Source organism: Callospermophilus lateralis, chromosome 7 (genome assembly GCF_048772815.1).
Source record: "Callospermophilus lateralis isolate mCalLat2 chromosome 7, mCalLat2.hap1, whole genome shotgun sequence".
Taxonomy (NCBI): Eukaryota; Metazoa; Chordata; class Mammalia; order Rodentia; family Sciuridae; genus Callospermophilus; species Callospermophilus lateralis.
Window position 1 is genome coordinate 58,801,452 of NC_135311.1, and position 19,482 is coordinate 58,820,933.

At 31.5% G+C, this 19,482-nt stretch overlaps 1 protein-coding gene across 1 annotated transcript in view; it reads left to right on the plus strand.

Moving 5' to 3' along the window:
• Dpyd (dihydropyrimidine dehydrogenase) overlaps window positions 1-19,482 on the plus strand; it is a 798,303-nt gene that overhangs the window by 88,126 nt on the left and 690,695 nt on the right. The window contains exon 3 of the mRNA XM_076863439.1: window positions 10,036-10,118. Coding sequence (XP_076719554.1) covers window positions 10,036-10,118 — 83 coding nt within the window. The remainder of the gene's footprint in view (window positions 1-10,035; window positions 10,119-19,482) is intronic.

Here is a 19,482-nt window from a genome sequence, read left to right on the forward strand (position 1 = left end):
CCCATGAGGATTCATTTGGCAGGAGGCCACCAAAACCAGTTCTTTTTGATGCTTTAGTTTCCAGTTTCTCCTTTAATTGCTGCCAAAATCTGAACACTTGGGAATTTAATTGCTCATTATATTTGTCATGGTGGTGTCACAGACCCAAATAAAGGCTGTTGCATGCAAAATATTTATGAGTATTAATTTGGCCTAAATGTGTATATTGGATTCCTTTTTTTTTTTTTTTTTTACATTGTAAGGTGTGGCACATCCAGACAGAAATTAGACAAAAATCATGCAAGGGCTTGTTCCCCACTTGGCTCTACTAGTAGACTATTATTCATCTTGTCCTACACAATACCTAAAGGAGGACCTATTCAGAATTTGATCAGTTACTTTATGCAGTTTATTCTTTAGAGGTGTTTTGAGTCTGACCACTTGGGGGAAAATCCCTGCTTTATCTCTTACTTTATCTCTTACTAGCTAAGTAACCTTCTGCAAGTTATCCTAATCTCCCTGTGGTTGTTTCTTCATTTTGCAAAATAGGAGTACATATGGTTGTTGTGCAGATTAGATAGGTTAAGTCTCCAGAACAGTTCCTAACAGACAGTAAATCCTCAATATTAACTAGTTGTTTACAGCTTATCCTTATGTACCTAAAACAACACCACCAGTCCAGATTACCATGGTTGCTGATATGAATTTCTAGATTCCCACTCAGTAGGAGTAACCATTACCTTTCACAGCACAGGGAATGTCTGTCAGGTACTATATTCAATACCTTTTCTGACCTTCCAGATTACCTGTGTGGTTCCACTTGCTTGCTCCCGGGTATCTAGTCTGACTCGCCTGCTTCTTGTTCTAGGCTTTGTATCTAATCACTGATTTTTCTTGTTCTTATTCCTACTGTTCTGAGGAGTACTTTGTTCATTTGTTCTTTTTCTCTTTTCCATTTCTATTTTCCCTTTCTCTTTCTTCTTTCTTACACCTTATTTCTGCTGTGATGTTTGTTGCTTTTTCATGCAGTCATATTGGTTGGCGGAAATAAAGGAGGTCCTCTAAGGGTGGAGATGATAAGTCACCACCATGGACAAAGTCATTTTTTTTAGAATTGTTGGAAACTTTTTTACCCTGGATAGTAAGCATCCTATGTCTATCTTATGCCTCAAATTGTATTCTGGGGTGGCCTTGCTAGCATAAAGAATGACATATTATGAAAGTTTTTACTTACAAATACATTCATAAATTTTTTCTGACACATACCCTTATGAACTGAGCTGAGAAGAGACTTTGAAAAGAGGCCATTTGCTTGATTTTACCTATAGTTGTCCCTAAAGTTAGTGAAATGTTTTTGACTGTGAATATGACAATGAGGCTGTTGTACATTACCCAACAGATCTCTGATGTTTAAATTTATGGAGATTTGTTTAAATTTGTTTAAATTCATAAAGATTGTTTGAGAAATTTATTTCTTATACAAGAGCCTAAATATTATCAGAATACAAATTCAATTTATCTGTTCAAACTTTGCACCTTTCTATTTTGTTCATGAAGCATAAAAGTAACCTTGGACTTGTTTTTCATTTATGGACATGGAAGCATTTTTGGTCAAGGTAACAACAGATTGTTTGAATTCTTATAGTCTTCCTTATTTCCTTTATTGTTCTGTTGGGCACAATAAGCTTTAAGCATACTTGGAGTATAAAACATGGAACATTCTTTTTCTGTTACTCAACCTAATACCAATTTTGAGTTTCCATGCCATCTCATGAATGAATATGCAGTTTTGTATCTCCCAGATAAAGTCACAGCTAAAAAGGAGGCTTTTGCTTATTAAAATGATGCATTTCTTTTAGAGGTTCTCTTTTAGCTAACAGAAATTTGACTTCCTCAAATTCCAGGAGCCATAGAGAGCTCAAGGGAGCTACTTCAGAGCCTTCTGTGTCCTCTTTTCTCTCTTCTATGTCCAAGATAATTTTTATCTCCTGTTTTCATTCCTGGGAAAACCAAATAGTCAATTAGTCTTCCAGTCCTACTGTTTACACTGAAGATGGATCTTAAAAAACTTAAAATCTAGTAATTTTGTTTTTTCTTTAATCTTTCATAAACTTGTTCCATTATAGTGGTGGATACCAAAGTAAAGTGTAAAATTTTAGTGAGGTTGACAAAGTGAAGGGAGAAAAGAGAAATTTCAGGGCCCAAAGGAAACAAGCAAACAAAAAATCATATATGTTTTTCTTTTTTTCTTTTGATACTGGGGCTTTAAATAGGGATACAACACTTTTTTTTTTTTTTTTTTTTTTTTTTTTAATTTTGAGGCAGGGTCTCACTAAGTTCTTTCAAGCCTCCTAAGTTGCCAAGACTGGCCTTGAACTTGCAATCCTCCTGCCTCAGTCCCAGGTTGGCTGGGATTACAGATGTATGCTACCGTGCCTGGCTCCATTTTTCTTTATGGTCTCAATATACCACATTGTAATAAAAAGGAAGAAAATGCATTTTTTTTAGTAACATTTGGATTCCTCAGACCATCTGTATAATTTTAAAACTACAAATCTTAAAAAATAAAATTTCCTAAAGGATTTTGTTTTTAAAAGATTGTCGGCCAGGCACATGCCTGTAGTACCAGCAGCTCAGGAGGCAGAGGCAGGAGGATTGAGAGTTCAAAGCCAGCCTCAGCAATTTAGCCAGGCACTAAGCAGTTCTGTGAGACACTGTCTCTAGTAAAATACAAAATAGGGCTGGGAATATGGCTGAGTAGTCGAGTGCCCCTGAGTTCAATCCCTGGTGCCAACTCCCCCACAAAAAAAATGATTGTCTACCTATCGTATTAATGTAAAATGACATAAAAGTTTAATCAACTTGATCAGATTCATTCATTTTAAAAAGGACTTATAAATTATGAGAAATAATATATTTATTGTCAATTTTTGTTTATTTCTTTCTATTATGAAGTGTCCCCCCTGGGGACTTGTGTCATGGTGTGTTGGGAAGACAAGAGGTCCTGTGCTGTCCTCTGTGTTTGCTTTTAATTTCAAGGTCCTCTTGTCCCACTGTTAAAGTGGGCTTCTTTAAATCTTTGCTGTCCTTGACTTTGTTTTTCCTTGGGCATAGCTGCTCCAGTCTAGGGAGTAACTTTAAATGGCTAAACTGAGATCTTAAAATTCCCTTTAAATTATAGTAGAGCAATTATCAGGCCTTCCATTGGTATTAGCCATTAAACAACACATTTCTTACAGCATTGCTGGTCTGAAAGACAATACTCTACTGGAAGACAATTGTTTGTAAATAAGGTATTTAAATATAATATAGTTTAAGAATCCTGTTGCTAAATTCAAAGTTTCTAAAGTTTTCTTAAAAACTAACCAAACTGAAAAAAAAAATCTCTGTCAGATGCATAGATATATTTTTTGTTAAATGACAGGGGGAAAAAAAAAGGCTTGTGTGAACACACAAACATATCCACATACCCACACCCACAAACACATACACCTCTAGAAACTTATTGAAAATGTATTAATGACAATTAAATATCTTTTTCCACATCTGATTTATAAACCATTTCTGGGGGGGGGGAATCAAGTTAATGAAAGGGTTTTTCTTATCAAGAGTCTATAATCTAAAGTTTGGAAAAATAAAAAAAGTGATTATTAAACTTTCTCCCACTGAGATTTAAATGTAAGACTCTTAGCAATGATCTACCTAAACTGATGGGATTGGTCATAGCAATTTAGTTGCAAAGGAAAGTAAGTGTAATTAACATATGACAACTGAGAAGAATATGTGTTGTGTTCCATTAATTGTTAAATTGGGGAGCAAAAACATTGACATTTAAGATTAGAAATCCTGAATTTAATTCTTGACTGCACCAATGAAGTCTGTACTCACATACTTTAAAGGTATTTTGATGAAACGAACAATTTGAGTTACATGGAAAAATAGTTGGAATGAATACTCACAATGTTTTTCTTAAGACTTCTAATATTTTAATTAATTTTCACTCATCTGTTCCTGTCCTATGTTTGTAGTAACATTAGTACATGAATAAAATCAGAAAGAAATTGGATAAATAAATAATAGCAATGGATTCAATGGAATATTCTGTAACCTTAAAAATTGTCTTGCAAAGTCTGCTTAGAAACACAGAAAGATACTAGCCATATAATTCTAAGTATAAATATATAAAAGTTAAAATAATATAGTCCAAATATTATAACCCTAGTAGTTATATTTGGTCTTTAGGTAATAATGCAGCCAGTGTAGCAAATAAATTGGTTTTGTAGCATAGCTTGATTTTATTTTATTGCTTTGTATTTATTTGTATATCTCTCCTTGGTGTGGGAAGGAAGGAAGGAAGGAAGCAAGCAAGCAAGTGAGCTGGTGATTAACCACTCTTTGGAAAATTTGAAATAAGAAAACTTTCATAAAAATATTGCCAATCAGAGGCAGCATAAACTTTAACCAGTGAAATGCGTATTAAGTGAAAACAAAGGGAAGAAATCTTGAAAAAGTCAAATCTTGTTTCATATTACTTTCATTGTTTACACATATTTTGTGGTATTGTCTTTTACAGAAGTAGCAAGTTAGATATAGAAACTATGAATATTTCAAAAAACTTAAAAGAACTTGAAATCAAAAAGTATAAATTCATTGCTGGAATCTTGGACGATGCTAAAATTATAGAAAACAGAAACACACTTTCAACATTCTTAGGTAAAAAGTTCCTATTTTATTTATAGTGTTTATTGGTTTTGCTTGTTTTTTTCCTTAATTGTAATATACAGCATATTCAATTTTATATCTTTTCTCTAGAAAAATTATATGCTGCCTATAATAAACAATGGCTTGTTAAAAATCCACAAAGGTAGTATTTGTAGTGAGTATATGACCCTCAAAGTGTCCTCTTTAACCTTTCTTTTAATTTGAAAATTTCATATTTTTCCCTAATTTTTACTGTCCTGAGTCACAGTGAACATTTATAAGCATAAAACTCTTTTGAAAAATGAGTGTTTCTGCAGAAATATTTGAAAGGGTACTACAATCTCTAAGGTGTAAAATGTGTGTCTTTTTTCTTTTTGTCTGACTGCTAGTATTAAGGCAAAAAGTAAGGGAAACTGTTTTTTTTTTTTGAGGTCTGGACTCTAATTGAACTTACTTTTGGTTCAGAATGACTGAATGTATGTTTATCAAAGGCGCCTCTAATCCAAATTAATTGCTCATTTTTTAAATAATTATATTTGTATAAATGCCATTAAAAACTATTCAACCTAAAAAGAAAAAAAATTATAATTTTATTACTGAAGTATCAAAATCTTATAAGGATGTTAAACTCAGGAATTAAATCTTTAACACAGAATTTTTATAAATAATAATAATTAAAAACAACAGCTGGTGGCTAATATTTACCATGTTAGAAATTTCATTTGCATTCTTTAATTTTAACTCTAGTGATTTGTAGTTGCATTATGACTCTTCATCAGAATTCAAACTGTCTTTTACTTATCTGTGTATAAATTTTAAGAAATATGACATTTTAACTGATGTATAAAAACATAAAACTGTGCAAATTAGTGGATCAACATGGAGTTTTGATACCTATATACATTATAAAACGTTTAAATCTGGTTAAACATATCTATCTCTGGAATTCTCTTAAAAACTTTTAAAATTTCATATGGAAAGATTAATTTAAAGTATTCAGTCCACCAGTTTTTTATACAATTAATTAAAAATTCAACCAGAAGACCCCCTTGTGCTTCTTATGATTATTTTCTGCCCGCTTCCAACATTATGGATTAGTTTGCCTATTTATAAAATAACAGCTTTACTAAGATATAATTCACATACCAACAGGTCATCCCTAAAAGGGCAGAGTTCCGTAGTTCTTAGTATATTCAGAAAGTTGTGCTCAAATCACCACTAATTCCAAGATATTTCCATCTTATCCCCAAGAACCACCACTCCCTTGAGAAAATCACTCCCCATTCTCCACTCTTCTCACCCCTGGCAGCCAGGAATCTGCTTCTTTTGATTTGCCTTTCCAGGATATTGCATATAAATTGAATTATAAAATGTGTATATTTATATTTGGCATTTTCACTTGGCATGTTTTAAGGCTTCTCCATATTGTAGAGTGTATTACAACTTCCCTTTTTGTAGCCAAATGATACTAGATGTGTTGGTGTACCTCATTGTTTACTCCTTTATCATTTGGTTGATTTTTAGGTTGTTTCTACTTTGTATCTGTTATTGATAATACTGCTATAAACATTTGTTTAAACATTTATGTGGACATATGCTTTCATTTCTGTATATTCCCTGGTCATATGGTAACTTTATTAATTATAGTCTAACCATCCTTACCTGGTTCATATGATAATTATGTATTTAACATTGCAAAGCAGTACCAGATTGTTTTCTACAGTGGTTATACTGATTTTCATTTGTACCATTAATTTTGCAATTAATACAAATCCTCACCTATGCTTGCTATTTTTCTTCATTTTGATTATAGTCATCCTATATTGGGTGTGAAGTAACATCTCAATATGATTTCAATTTGCATTATTCTGAGTACTGATGATGTTGAATATTTTAATGTTTATTGACTATCTTCATATCATCTTTAGGGAACTGTCTGTAGAAAATCTTTGCTCATTAAAAAAAATTGGGTTGTCTTCTTATTGAGTTGTAAGAGCCCTTTATATATTCTAGATAGAAGTCCTTTTTCAGATATATGATTTACTATTATTTCTCTTACTCTGTGAGTTGTTTCATTTTCTGAATGCTGTCCTTAGAACCACAAATATTTTAAGCTTTGATGATCTTTAACTTGTTATTATTTTATCTATGAAAACTTTTGCTTAATCCACAATCACAAAAATTTACCACTGTGTTTCCTTTTAAATGTTTTAAAGTTTTAGCTTCTACCCCAGTCTCTAATCTGTTTTGCATTGATGTTGTACATTGTATTTGGTAGGGGTCTATCTTTGTTCTTTTGCATGTGGGTGTCCTGTTGCTGTAGCACAATCTGTTGAAAAGAGTATCCTTTTCTTTATTGAATTGTCTTGGTTCCTTTGTGCAAATTAAGCTAAAGAGTGTATTTCCAGAGTCTCATTTCTATTCCACAAATCTATTTTGTATTTTTAAACTAGTACCATACATCTTGTTTCCTATAGTTTTGTAGTAAGTTGTAAAATTGGGAAATCAGAGTTTCATGACTTCATTCTTCTCTTTTCCAAGAATGTTTAGCTATTCTATGTCCCTTGCATTTTCATATCAACTTTTGGATCAATTGTTAAAATCTTTAAAAAAAATGTCAGCTGGGATTTTGATAGGAATTGCATGGCCTCTTTAGGTCAATTCAAGGAGAAGCACTATAATCCTAATGTTCAATTTTCTAATTCATGGTTATGAGATATCTTTCTATTTAAGTTTTCCTTGCATTTCCATAGATACTTTCTACTTTTCAGTGCACAACTCTTATGTTTTTTGTTAAATTTATTTATAAATATTGTATCTTTTTGGTTATTGTAACTGTACCTTTTTGTTGAAATTCACTTAACTGGAATATTTTTGATGTTCTGTTTTGCATGTTATTTCCATTGCTCAATATTATATGAGATTCATATTACTCCATGCTATATAGTTTTCTAGTACATGAATGTACTACAGTTTGTGTAATTTATCTTAATATATCATGTGCTTATTTCCAGTTTTGGGCTATTTTGAATATTGTTACTTTTGACATTATTGTACAAGACTTTTGGTAAACATATACATTTGTTCTAGGTGTGTTCTTAAGTGTGGAACTCCCAGGTCATATGGTTTTGAATGTTCAGCTATTGAAAGTACTTTACAAAGAAATTGTAACAACTTAAAGTTTCACCAGCAGTGTTATTTTTATACTAAAAATACACCACTACCACCATATGGTCTATCTTCTTCACTTTAGATATTTCCAGAATATGTAGTGTTATCTTGTTATTGCTTAAGTTTGCATCTTGCTTATGAATAATGATGTACAACTTATTTTTTAATTGCCAATATGGATATTATCTTTAAAACAGTATTTCTTTAAGACTTTTGTCCATTTTTCTCTTTAGTTGTCTTTTTTATATTTATTTGTAGGAGTAATTTATTTATTGTGGGTATAAGTCATTAAGATAACATAACACTAGCACAAATATGAAAAATAGACCAGTTATACAGAATATACTATAAAAACAGATGTTGCTTACATTGCAATTTAATTTATGAAAAACAGTGGCTCTAAATTATAGATGGTTCTTTGAATAAATATTATTGCTTTACTTGATTACCTATCTGATGTTATTTTCTCTCTGACACCATGTATAGATGCCATCTCAGATGAGTTGTACATCCAAATATGAAATATAAAATAAAACTTCCTGAAAGAATATAGAAAACATATTCATAACATTGGAAAAATTTTCAGAGTTCTTTAGTAGTACTTAAAAAGCATTCATTTTAAATTGGAAAAAAGTGTTGTTGAGACCAATTAAGAGTAGTAAATTCTCTTCATGAATAGGCACTACTGAAAATGTGAAATGACAAGAGGTAGAGGAGGAGAGGGTATTCATAGTGTATTATTCGGCAGAGGATGTTTTATCCAGAATTCCAGCTATTTTAGATCAATTTTGATAATTTTCAAGGTCTTCCTTATAAATTCTCTGATTAGCTGGGTACAGTGTCACGTGAATGCCTGTAATCCCAGTGATTCAGGAGGCTGAGGTAGGAGGGTTACAAGTTTGAGGCCAAATTTGACAAGGTAGTGAGGCTCTATCTCAAAATGAAAAATAAAAAGGGTTGATGATACTGTTTAGTGGATAAACACCCCCAGGCTCAATCCTTATTACCAAAAAATAAGAAAACAAAAATATACCTGCCTTATGATAGCGTTAAAAGTATCTTTGCCTTAATTTGATTGTCATTAGAGGTTATCAAGGTGAACATAATGGGTTAGATACTTATAGATTTTGAATCAACTCCTATATATTGGAAATTGCTAATCTAAGTTCTTTAATTTTCATAAATACCACTTACTTATGTATAATTTAAGGATAGAAAGGACACATTAGTACTTTTGTTAATTTTTGTTTGTAATGTAACTAGAACAGTATAACCAATTATTTTATTACCCAAATACTACTAAATTCTGCAAGAAATCTTAAATGCCAAAAGACTACAATAGATACATTTATTAATCTAAAATTAAATTTTACATCTTTGGTTCTCAAAATTTAATTGGTTCTCATAAGATTAACTTGGTTAATAAGATTAACTTGGTTAATAAGATATATTAAGGATTGCAGTAAAATATTAACATACACTCTTAGAAAAATTCATCCCAGTAAAGCTGTTGTATTTGCTAAGAAAGGTATTTATGAAGTTTAAGTTGCTTATTGCATATTTATTTGATTTTAATAGTCTAAGAACTTGATATAATGTCAGTTAATTTCAAGAGTTGGTTTTATTTATATTTAAATAAACATATATACATACATGTGTACATACAATTGTAAATATCATTTAGGTTTTTATTTACAAGTGTGATTATAACATTTTGGTAAAATATTTTTGGAACTCTTATTATTTTAAGTGAGCTCTGCCCATCTTAGTAAAAGCTAACTTGTGTAGAACTAGATAATTATCATGTACCATTCATTGTGATTTAAAATTTACTTTATTGATTTCTTTTTTCAATTTAAATAAACTTTGATAACAATATGATTTTAGAGAAATAATTTTTATTTGACAGACTCTAAACATTTTCCTACTTTTATGTAGTACTAATTTTTTTTTTACCTATTTCAAAAAATGTATGGAAAAGACTTCTGTGACAGCTGTATCATGTTTTTATTTTGTTGCTCTTGAATCAACTGTCGATTTTAATGAATCCTGCCTAATTAAAGTGGTGTGCATATTTTTCACGAGTTCACGATCAATATAATCAATTATACTTTTATATAACTGTATAGATATAATTTTTCTCAGAATGTTGGAAGACTAATGTAATTTTTTAATGTGTTTCAGAATTGCGAGAAGCTGGAAAATAATTTTGATGACATCAAGCACACGACTCTTGGTGAGCGAGGAGCTCTCCGAGAAGCAATGAGGTAAGTCTAGGTCACCATAGCAACAGTCACAGATGTGGTAAAGAAAAAGTCATTCTTCATTATTGGGGGAACAAATGAGTTCATTGCCACCATTCAGCTCTGTTCTCTAAGGTATTAATTTGTCAGTGGAGAGACTTCCCTTGAGGCTGTACTTTGGTTTTGAAGCTGCATAAATGTTAAGCCTCAGTGCACAGTAAAAAATGTAAATGTTTAATTTGTTACTTAAAATGCTTAAGGGGTGTCTTGTTTTATATTTATACTAAACTGTGTGATTGAATGAAAATATTGTTCATCTAAATTCTGCCTGTATATATAAAAAATAAACATTGTACAATGGTGGCTTAACAGTATTTCCTTCTAATTAATATTTAATTTAAAAAGAGGTACTTAAAATTTCATCTTCTATTAGATTTTATAGGATTATATTATAGTATTTTTAAAGTGATTTACATTTTCACACTATTACAAAGCATATAATTAACTTCTTTTCAAATATACTGGTCTGTAATGAGCCTGATTTTTTTTCTTTTTCACTTCTTAACATCACTATTTTTGAATATTTCTCTGAAATCCCCCAAACTGGATGCCTTTTAAATAATTTTCAGTGAAGCATTCTTTCAAGCCATTTGATCAGAATCCAAAAGGAGTATTTTCTTTCTTTCTTTCTTTCTTTCTTTCTTTCTTTCTTTTTAAACTAGAGACTAAAAATGTGTGAGTAGTAAGACCCATCATCCTTAGAGTTGGAAAACAACAAATGATACTGCTTTTAAAAGTTCTGAGCTTGAACCTTTGGGATTATTTACAGTATTTTTGTAAATAATTGAATATATGAATCTTTATTTTGTTTATGAAAATAAACTGATTTTTAAAATATATTTTGTGATATCCTACTGCTCATTTTTTTATGATTTTAAGTCTAACATTTTTTAAAATAAGGGAAAGAACAAAGCTAGGAGACTTCCTAGTGGTTTTGATACAATTTTGTTATTGCTCGCACACAGTTACCATATACTTTAGTTTAGAAGCTGCTCTCATTTAGCAACCTTCCTTTTACCATGCAAGCAGCAGGAGAAAGTAATTAAATTTAATAGAAGCTGCCCTCATTTTGAAGCCACTTCTATTTAAAACCACAGGGGGAGGTAATTAAATTTAATGGAAACAGTAGCTTCTACACAAAGATACATGGTACTTCTGTATAGATGATTATGATGTCACAAAAAGAGGAATAATATATTACTAGTACTGAGAAATTACCAGCTGGAGCAAGGAAGCCTGTTTTATTGTTAATGTCTTTACTAATAAAAAAAGGGGAAAAATAAAACTGAGTACACAGTAGAGAATTTGTATCTATATAAAAATTCTCAGAAAATTTAGTTATTGAAAATAGTCATAAATTAAAAATAAGGTCTAAAATATACTGTGGAAAGGCTAATGCAGAAATTATGAATGAGTTTTCCTGTTTTTCAATATAGTCTTTATTCTTTAAAACTACCACAGTGCTATAAATTGAACATTATTCTTTGCAATGCTTATAGTAATGATTCTGAATACATTAAATGTGCCTACCAATATTTATTTAGAAAACTACAATTATTTCTTGTATTTTTATATCTATTCATTTTGAAGTAAATGCAGGGACAGGAAGACAAAGAGGATGACAGCTCTCATGCTTTGAATAAAAGAACTGAAGGCCAAAAACATAAAAAGAATTGAAAAGGGGCAATGTGAATGAATGTGGATGTGAGTGAGGGAAATATAATGAATGAAGAAAGGACATGTAATCAGTGTAGGAGATTTGTCATCTAGAAAAAAAAGCAAATTAAATTATAGAAGAACTGCATATGAAGAGATTATTAAATTCTGCCAAATTTTGCAGTATATACCATTTTAGAACATACCAGAATGTCATACTTTTAAAAATAGTAGAGATGAACTGATGAGAAGAGCAAGTATTAATTACCTAGTTATAGTAACCTCTCAACCAGCCACACTATGAGAGAAAGCTGTAGTACAGACAATTTAAATCAGAATTTAATTACATGGCTGTGAAATGTACTTCTTTGCACAGATTGCACATTTACACAGGTTGCACAGGTTGGACTTAGCACACATGCTCATGTATTTTTGGTAATGTCTGGATAATCATTGAAACAGTTTAGTAACTAATAATATTTAACAATTTAGTTTACTGTGGGTCAGACTCCTTGTTTTTTGAAAATTCAGTGAGAGATCATTGTTTTACCTGTGAGATTCAAGATTCTGAAAACAAACAAGTAAAGAAAATATGACATGATTAATAAGAAGAGAAATGCATGAAAAGACAAAAATTAATTATTCTGTTACCAGTGATCAGTTTTTCCTTCTATGAAGGATTTCTGAATTGAAAAAAAAAACACAGGGTAAAAAATTTGACCTAATTTAAAAAGATGGACAGTTTTGCAGGGGGAGGGAATAGTGTAGATCGAAGGCGAGGAGGCCTGTAAGTTCAAGATGTATTTCAGAAACAGCAAGTAGTCTAATGTGATGGAGAACAAGAAGTTTTCAAGGTTTTTGAATCTTATGTTTTCTCACAAAACTCATTTAAGTGGAATTTTTCTGTCAATAATATGTCTCCTTATATACCATGAACCTGTGGAGTGGCAATGGAGCACTAGAAGGTACAGGGATGGCAGGGCTAACTCAGCATCCAGTGTAGTAAGGAAGTGACTGCTGAGACTGGAAGGGATAATTTGCCTAAAACCTTAGCACAGGGGCTGGTCTCAGGAAGCTGACGGAAAATGTGTTTGTTAATGTATTCTAGAGGCCGGTTACATATCTGACTTGCCTTTACAAAGAATTTAAATTACTTCAAGGATTCAATGTGTTTTTTTAAGGATAGGAATGACCCTGTACTCTCATTGCTCTATAAAGTTGGAGTACAGGGAGAAGATGCAATGTAGGGATAGAGAAGATGATTCATTTATTTAATGAATATTATTGGATGTCTGTAACCCCAGAGAGTTTACATGTATGAATGATGCAGCCCTTTCCCTAGCTGAGCCCCAGTGGAGGAGGTATATAGGAAGAAATCCAGGGACCCAGAATCTGAGTCTTTCTCTTGGTTCTGAATCCTAGATGACAGCTTCTGTCTTGGTCCATTGGGTTGGCATAAGTGGGCTATGGGAACATCTCCTTCTCTCACTAGTTTGATCTCTTCAGCAACCTTTGGAAAGCTTTGCATCCCATGGTGGTGCTCATGCTCTGAGAATGTCTAGCCAGGAAGAACTGGAGCAGAACTGGACTGAATTTGAAGATTAACAGATTATGGTTCCTGTGTTAGGGCCTTTCACCAATTGAGCACCTCTTTATCTATTAAGGTTTTGTTATTTCTATGAGCTCGGAAAAGAAAAGAGAGGATTCTGTCCTTGCTCAATTCTCTGCCACCTCATCTAGTCTCTCTTTTGGCTGGTCTGCCATGCATTCTGATCCTGTTCTTTTGTTAGTATCCCAGTGCACGAATCATTTTGGATCCTTCCCATGCTTCCCCGATCCCAGATGTGAGGATGTGTGGAGCCTGGAGTCCTGCTATGTAAAAAACACAAGGAAACTTTCCCTGGAATGTGCTGACTAGATAAAAAAATAAATATATTAACCAAAATAGGGAGAGAGACAAAAAGAAGAGTAAAAACGAAGAAGATTTTGGTTTTCAGATGAATTTCAGACAGCTAAGGTAAACCCACATGTAAATATTCCATAGGCAGAGAGAAAACATAATTCTACAACTCAGGAAGAGGATGAAGAATGATGTCTACTTTTGGAAATTGTTAGTATTTTGATACTTCTTGTTGCCATGGGAAGCCATGTGATTTCAAGAATAGTGCATCAGGTTAGATGCCTGATCATCATCTCTCACCAGTGGAGTTCTCATCAATAGAGAGGCCAGAGTGAGCTAAACCACGTTCACACACATTACACATTTATACACTCTCTTCTTAGAAAAATTAGAATAAAAAGCAGATCCATAACATAGTAATGAATGAAAAACCCCAAATAACATGTGTGATGTGACATGAAAGAGACAAAGTGATTATTTTTCTCTAAAATTGTGATTTATATCTCCAAAGCCCAGGAGGGTTAATAAAAAGTAAACAAGCAAATAAGCAACAACAATAAAACCCCCTATGGAATTTTAAGAGGGGCTTGGAATTCATTCCTAGTCTCACAAAACTTAAAAAATGGATGGATGGATGGATAGATAGATAAAATTTAAAAGAAAGCAAGAAGAATTCATTAATGTGGTCATATTCAAAATAAAGGTGGAAATTTATGAGCTTTTATATGTATGAGGTATAACTAGTTAGTAGCTATAATTGATAATAGAACTTATAAAGGTCCAAAGAAGTTATTGTATGATAAAGTACTTCCAAGTCAGTTGGAGAATGTTGAATCACTCAGGAAATGGTATTAGAAGATTGTTTTTTCTTTTGGGAAGAAAAATTCCTCTATATTTTCAGTTCCCTTGTGTCAAAGCAAATCATGTATATTAAAGAGCTAAATGAAAAAAAAATGCTGAAATCCAGTGTATAATGGAAGTAAGTATGTTTTTGAGGTTCAGTAGAGAAAGAAGTGATAAACTGAAAAGTATTTGAAGAAATCAACAAGCTTTAATTACATTAAAAACTTCTGTAAATGGAAAAAATTACAAAATTAAAAGACATCAGTATACCATATTACCATGTTTGTGACAGATTTAAAACAGATAATAGCTCAATGGATAATTGGCAAAATATACCTAAGAAACTCTTGAAAATACTCAACTCTATTGGCAAATAAAATGTATAAATTTTGTAAAAATCCTACCAGTTTCTTGTATTTTGCTATTACTACAGTTTGGTAGCGAGGTGATTTTTGAGTGCTACTGATAGAATGGTAAGACAGACAAACATTCCCAGAGCTCATGAAGATTGGAAATTGCTGTTATGTTTAAAGAAAGGTGTGTGACAGTAAATGTTAAGCTCCTTAGAATGAACACAGAGTATCATATTATCTTATTTTCTGAAAATATATTATGTAGAAGCATAGAAATTATGGACGATCTGGATTTGATTCTTAGGGACTATAATTTTGAACAAATTGAATAAAATCTAATTGCCTACTATTAAAGAAACAAAGATCTGTGCACATATGATAAATTTTCGCACATTTCCTTCTCTTTCTGGACATGAAAATGACCTTTAACGTGGTATTTTTAATGACACAAGAATTTCTGTATTATAAAATTCGATGAAAATACTAAGAAACACAATTACGTAAGAACATGAACTTAACTGAATAAATAGAATAGAGAGAGAGAAAGAGAGAGAGAGAGAGAGAGAGAGAGAGAGAGAGAGAGAGAGAGATAAATGGATAGGAATGAAACATAGTTATTACATCTGGGTGATGGGCATATAGATACTTTTTTTTTTCAGGGTTATACTTCTCTTTTTTAAAAAATATTCTGTAAGGCAATATATTTGAAAAAAATTAGAAAAACAGTGACAAAAATCAAAAAGAATAGATATGAAACAGATATTATGAAAGAATCAAATCTGAGACTCCAAGTAATTTTAGGCAATTAAGTTTTAATTGTCTTCTGTAAAATAGGATCTAAAACCTCATAGAATTGACAGGAATGAGAAAAATGTAAGAAAGATTTGTGATTTATGAAAATTAATAAATATAAAATAAAAAATATTGCTGTTTGTACATATTGTGTTCTTTTAATGGTATCTAGTATTATATTAACGAAAAATTTTCAGTACTAGGGATTGAACCCAGGGGTACTCTATTACTGAACCACATCCCAATCCTTTTTTAGTTTTTATTTTGAGTCAGAGCTTCACTAAATTTCCCAGCCTATCTCAAACTTGTAGTCCTCCTGCCTCAGCTTCTCAAGTAGCTGGGATTTCAGGCATGAGCCACTGCCCCTGGATTTTATTTAAAAGAATTTATGTATAATATACATAATTAATAGAACTGATTGTAAAACTTCATTGTAGTCTTAGTATATAGAATACTAAAGGGAATACATCTTGCCTGACTTATGTAGAATTCATTATGCTCTGGCTATATGAAAATCTTCTGCAGGATCCCTGCAAGTAAAACATTTGAAGGACACATAAGAAAGGGTCATCTGTAGGTAAAATTTATGATCTATTGTATGATAATGAATTCAGAGGTAAATTTCTCAACTTCATCATGTTTTCTGCTTACCTCAGCTAATTCAATCCTCTTATGGTATCTAGAAGATATTATTTTGCATCCTGTAATAAATTTATAAACATTATATGGAAAGATGAGGCCATTTTTAACATTGTGGATATCCCTCTTCAGATCCAGAGGCAGTAGTAGTACATGGGTAGTAGGTAGTATGTAGAATTTACAAGTATTTGAAATGAACTTGAGAAAAGGACATGTTAAATTCTGTGAAAGAAGAGGTACTTATAGTATGCAGAATAGTTCATTAAGAAAAAGAAAGTGTAATTGCCTTTAACAGTGGTTTAATTAATACATAAAAATACAGATTGGTTAGATTTTTTGGATATATTCTTGCTATAGCAAGAATACAAATTATATTTTTGTAGTATACAACATTGCCAGTTAGAGGTTATTATTTTATGTGCAGAACCAAGTATATTCACTGAGAGTTGTTATATTTAGAATATTATTATCAATATGAACTACCAAGACAAATGTGTTTGAAATCTGTTTTCCTTTTTGCTTGGCTTTGTCACGTGTTAAGAATTTTGTCACTAGATGGTGGTGTTGAGTTGCATAATTTATAGTTACTGGCTTTTTTTCTGGTGTGTGGAATAGTATATGCAGGTATGTCATAAACTTAGACACATATTCAGAGTCAAGCATTTGTATGACCATGTCAATTTGGAAACTAGTTTTTAAGAGATGTAATGATTCTTAATATTATTTGAGTCAGAAGGTTAAAATTTCTGTAATGTGCTCATTCTTTACTTTTGACTCAGAGACTTTTAGAGATGGAAGGAATATAAATGGTAATCTAAACTTCTTAAACAAAAATTAAAGTTTAAGGACAGATTCCAAGATAGTAACACAGGTATTTTTCAGTTTTTTTGTGTCTATCCTTTCTAGATTTAATGTCCTAAAGTACATTTTTAATTTCACTCATCTGTTGGTATCCAGTGTTACTAAGGTGATTACCAGCTGATCTAAGGGCTGCTTTACTAATGCTCTGGTAATTTAGCTATTATTTTACCTGTTTATTATTTTAGTTATGTTACTCTTGCATCCCTTGAAAAGACTACTGGTTAAATTACACTGGTATTTCTTTAACTGATACTTGAACATGAACTTGAGTAAAGGATTATCTCTATGAGTAATTTTGTTCATCTGTATAAGATTTAAAGATAAGGATTATATCATTGTCTTACTTAATTTTATTTCTGGAGATAAGCTTGTGTGCATGTGTGTTCATGTGTGCATATTTACATGTATTCTCTATATGTACATGTATTTACTTGTGCATTTGTATATGTAATAATTTCCCCTACTTGGTCAAGGAAAACTTGGAATGTGTGACAGCATTTGGAGTCTAGAGCTCCCTTTACTTCTTACTTGAATCCATTAGGGTTATAAAGATACAAGAAGGTTCCAAGAAATCATTTTATGACAAGCTAAAAAGATGTAGGAAAAAGAATAGGCACTCTAAATATTTGAGACTAGTGAATTGATTAAGCAGTTTAGAAAATAATTAAAAGGCTACCAGAAAAACTGAAGTGGGATTGAAGAGAATATGAAATAAAATACAGAAAAAAAAATCAACACAATATTTCTAGTGAAATCAGAAGGTTGTTCAACAGTGTGGGAAGAAATTTTTCTTTTTAAAATGCTATGTAATGTGATGTCAGAATCATAGAAGTCTTAACTTTTTTATTTTGAAAGTCATCAAAAATATAAATTACTTCAGTAATCAAAAGTGCCCATTTATATGTGGGTATTTAAACTACATGAAAAGTTTGACAAAGTATAATTAGATTCAGAAACAATGGGTTAGCTCTTTTCTTGATCCTTTCTAAATTATGCTTCTCCAAGTTTTAGTTTTCTTTCACCAATTGTATCAATAGGAATCTTCTGAAACCTTCTTTAAACCAGCTTAGTATCCTGTTCTAGAGGGAAGAGAATGTCTTGTCTTTATCAGTCCTAATGCAGAGCACTGCATATTGTACCAAGCCCACAGTAGGTTCCTTGGTTTGGTTTATACTATGTAACCTGTGAACAAGGAACTCAGGCTGTATATGTTTAGATTTTTTAAAATGTAAGGACAAAAGCACATCATCACTTTTCTAGATTACGATGTATCTTCTGAGATAAACATGATTGAAAAGCAGCTCAGCAGATATCTGTAATTGATTATATGTAATTATGTAACCTATGTAATTTGCTTCATGTAAATTGTACAAGATGAGTATATAATATACATTCATATACACATACACAAACACTTTAGCTGTCACCTGTCTCCCACATGTGTTAAAAATGTTTCTTTCATCATGAGTGAAAGCAAGATTTAATAGTTTCAGATAGCCCATTTAATTTTCCCACCATTCATGGGGCATAGAAGAAAGTGCTATATTATTTGTTAGTAACGTTAAAAATCAAACATATGCTCAGCAATAATACTTCTGGATGACTTATGGGTTTGATAACAATTGGCATATCTAAGTTTATAACCTTTGATTTAAATTAGAATTCAAATATAAGAAATATTGATTACATAATCATCAATGATACATTTTGTTTAGCAGCAGTACAAATGAAATTAGGCATAACCTAATTATTTATTTATAACATGCATTATCATATTTAGTGTAAGCATTGTCATATTCAACCTGGTGTTTACTGTGTAATAGGCAGTGTTTAGTGAGGAGCTGTATTTGTAGAAACAAATCAATCATTGCAAATGCCATTTTATGACAATTTGATTCATTTGCAATGCTAAAACCAAAAAAAGAACACACATTCCATTGGTATTTAGGGTTTTTTAATTTGAAACACCACCATCAGTATCAACTGAGTAGGAAGCACTGAGCAAAGGTCAGGAAAAAAAAAATCACATTTTTACCCTTTGCATTGAAGGTTTGCATATTAAGACTAGAAAAGAAGGGATGCAGATTTGCTTGTGCTACCAAAGAAAAGTGCAGAGCTAAGTTGTTACTCTAGAATGCTTATCATTTTAGATACAGACTTTGAATGAGCAGCTAATAGCTAAAATTATTTAGGAGATAAAAATTGGTACTGTGAGGATTAGCTTTAATTTTAAGTATCCATAATTGAAGTGCCACATTATGATTTTAATGTTATGATAATCTTG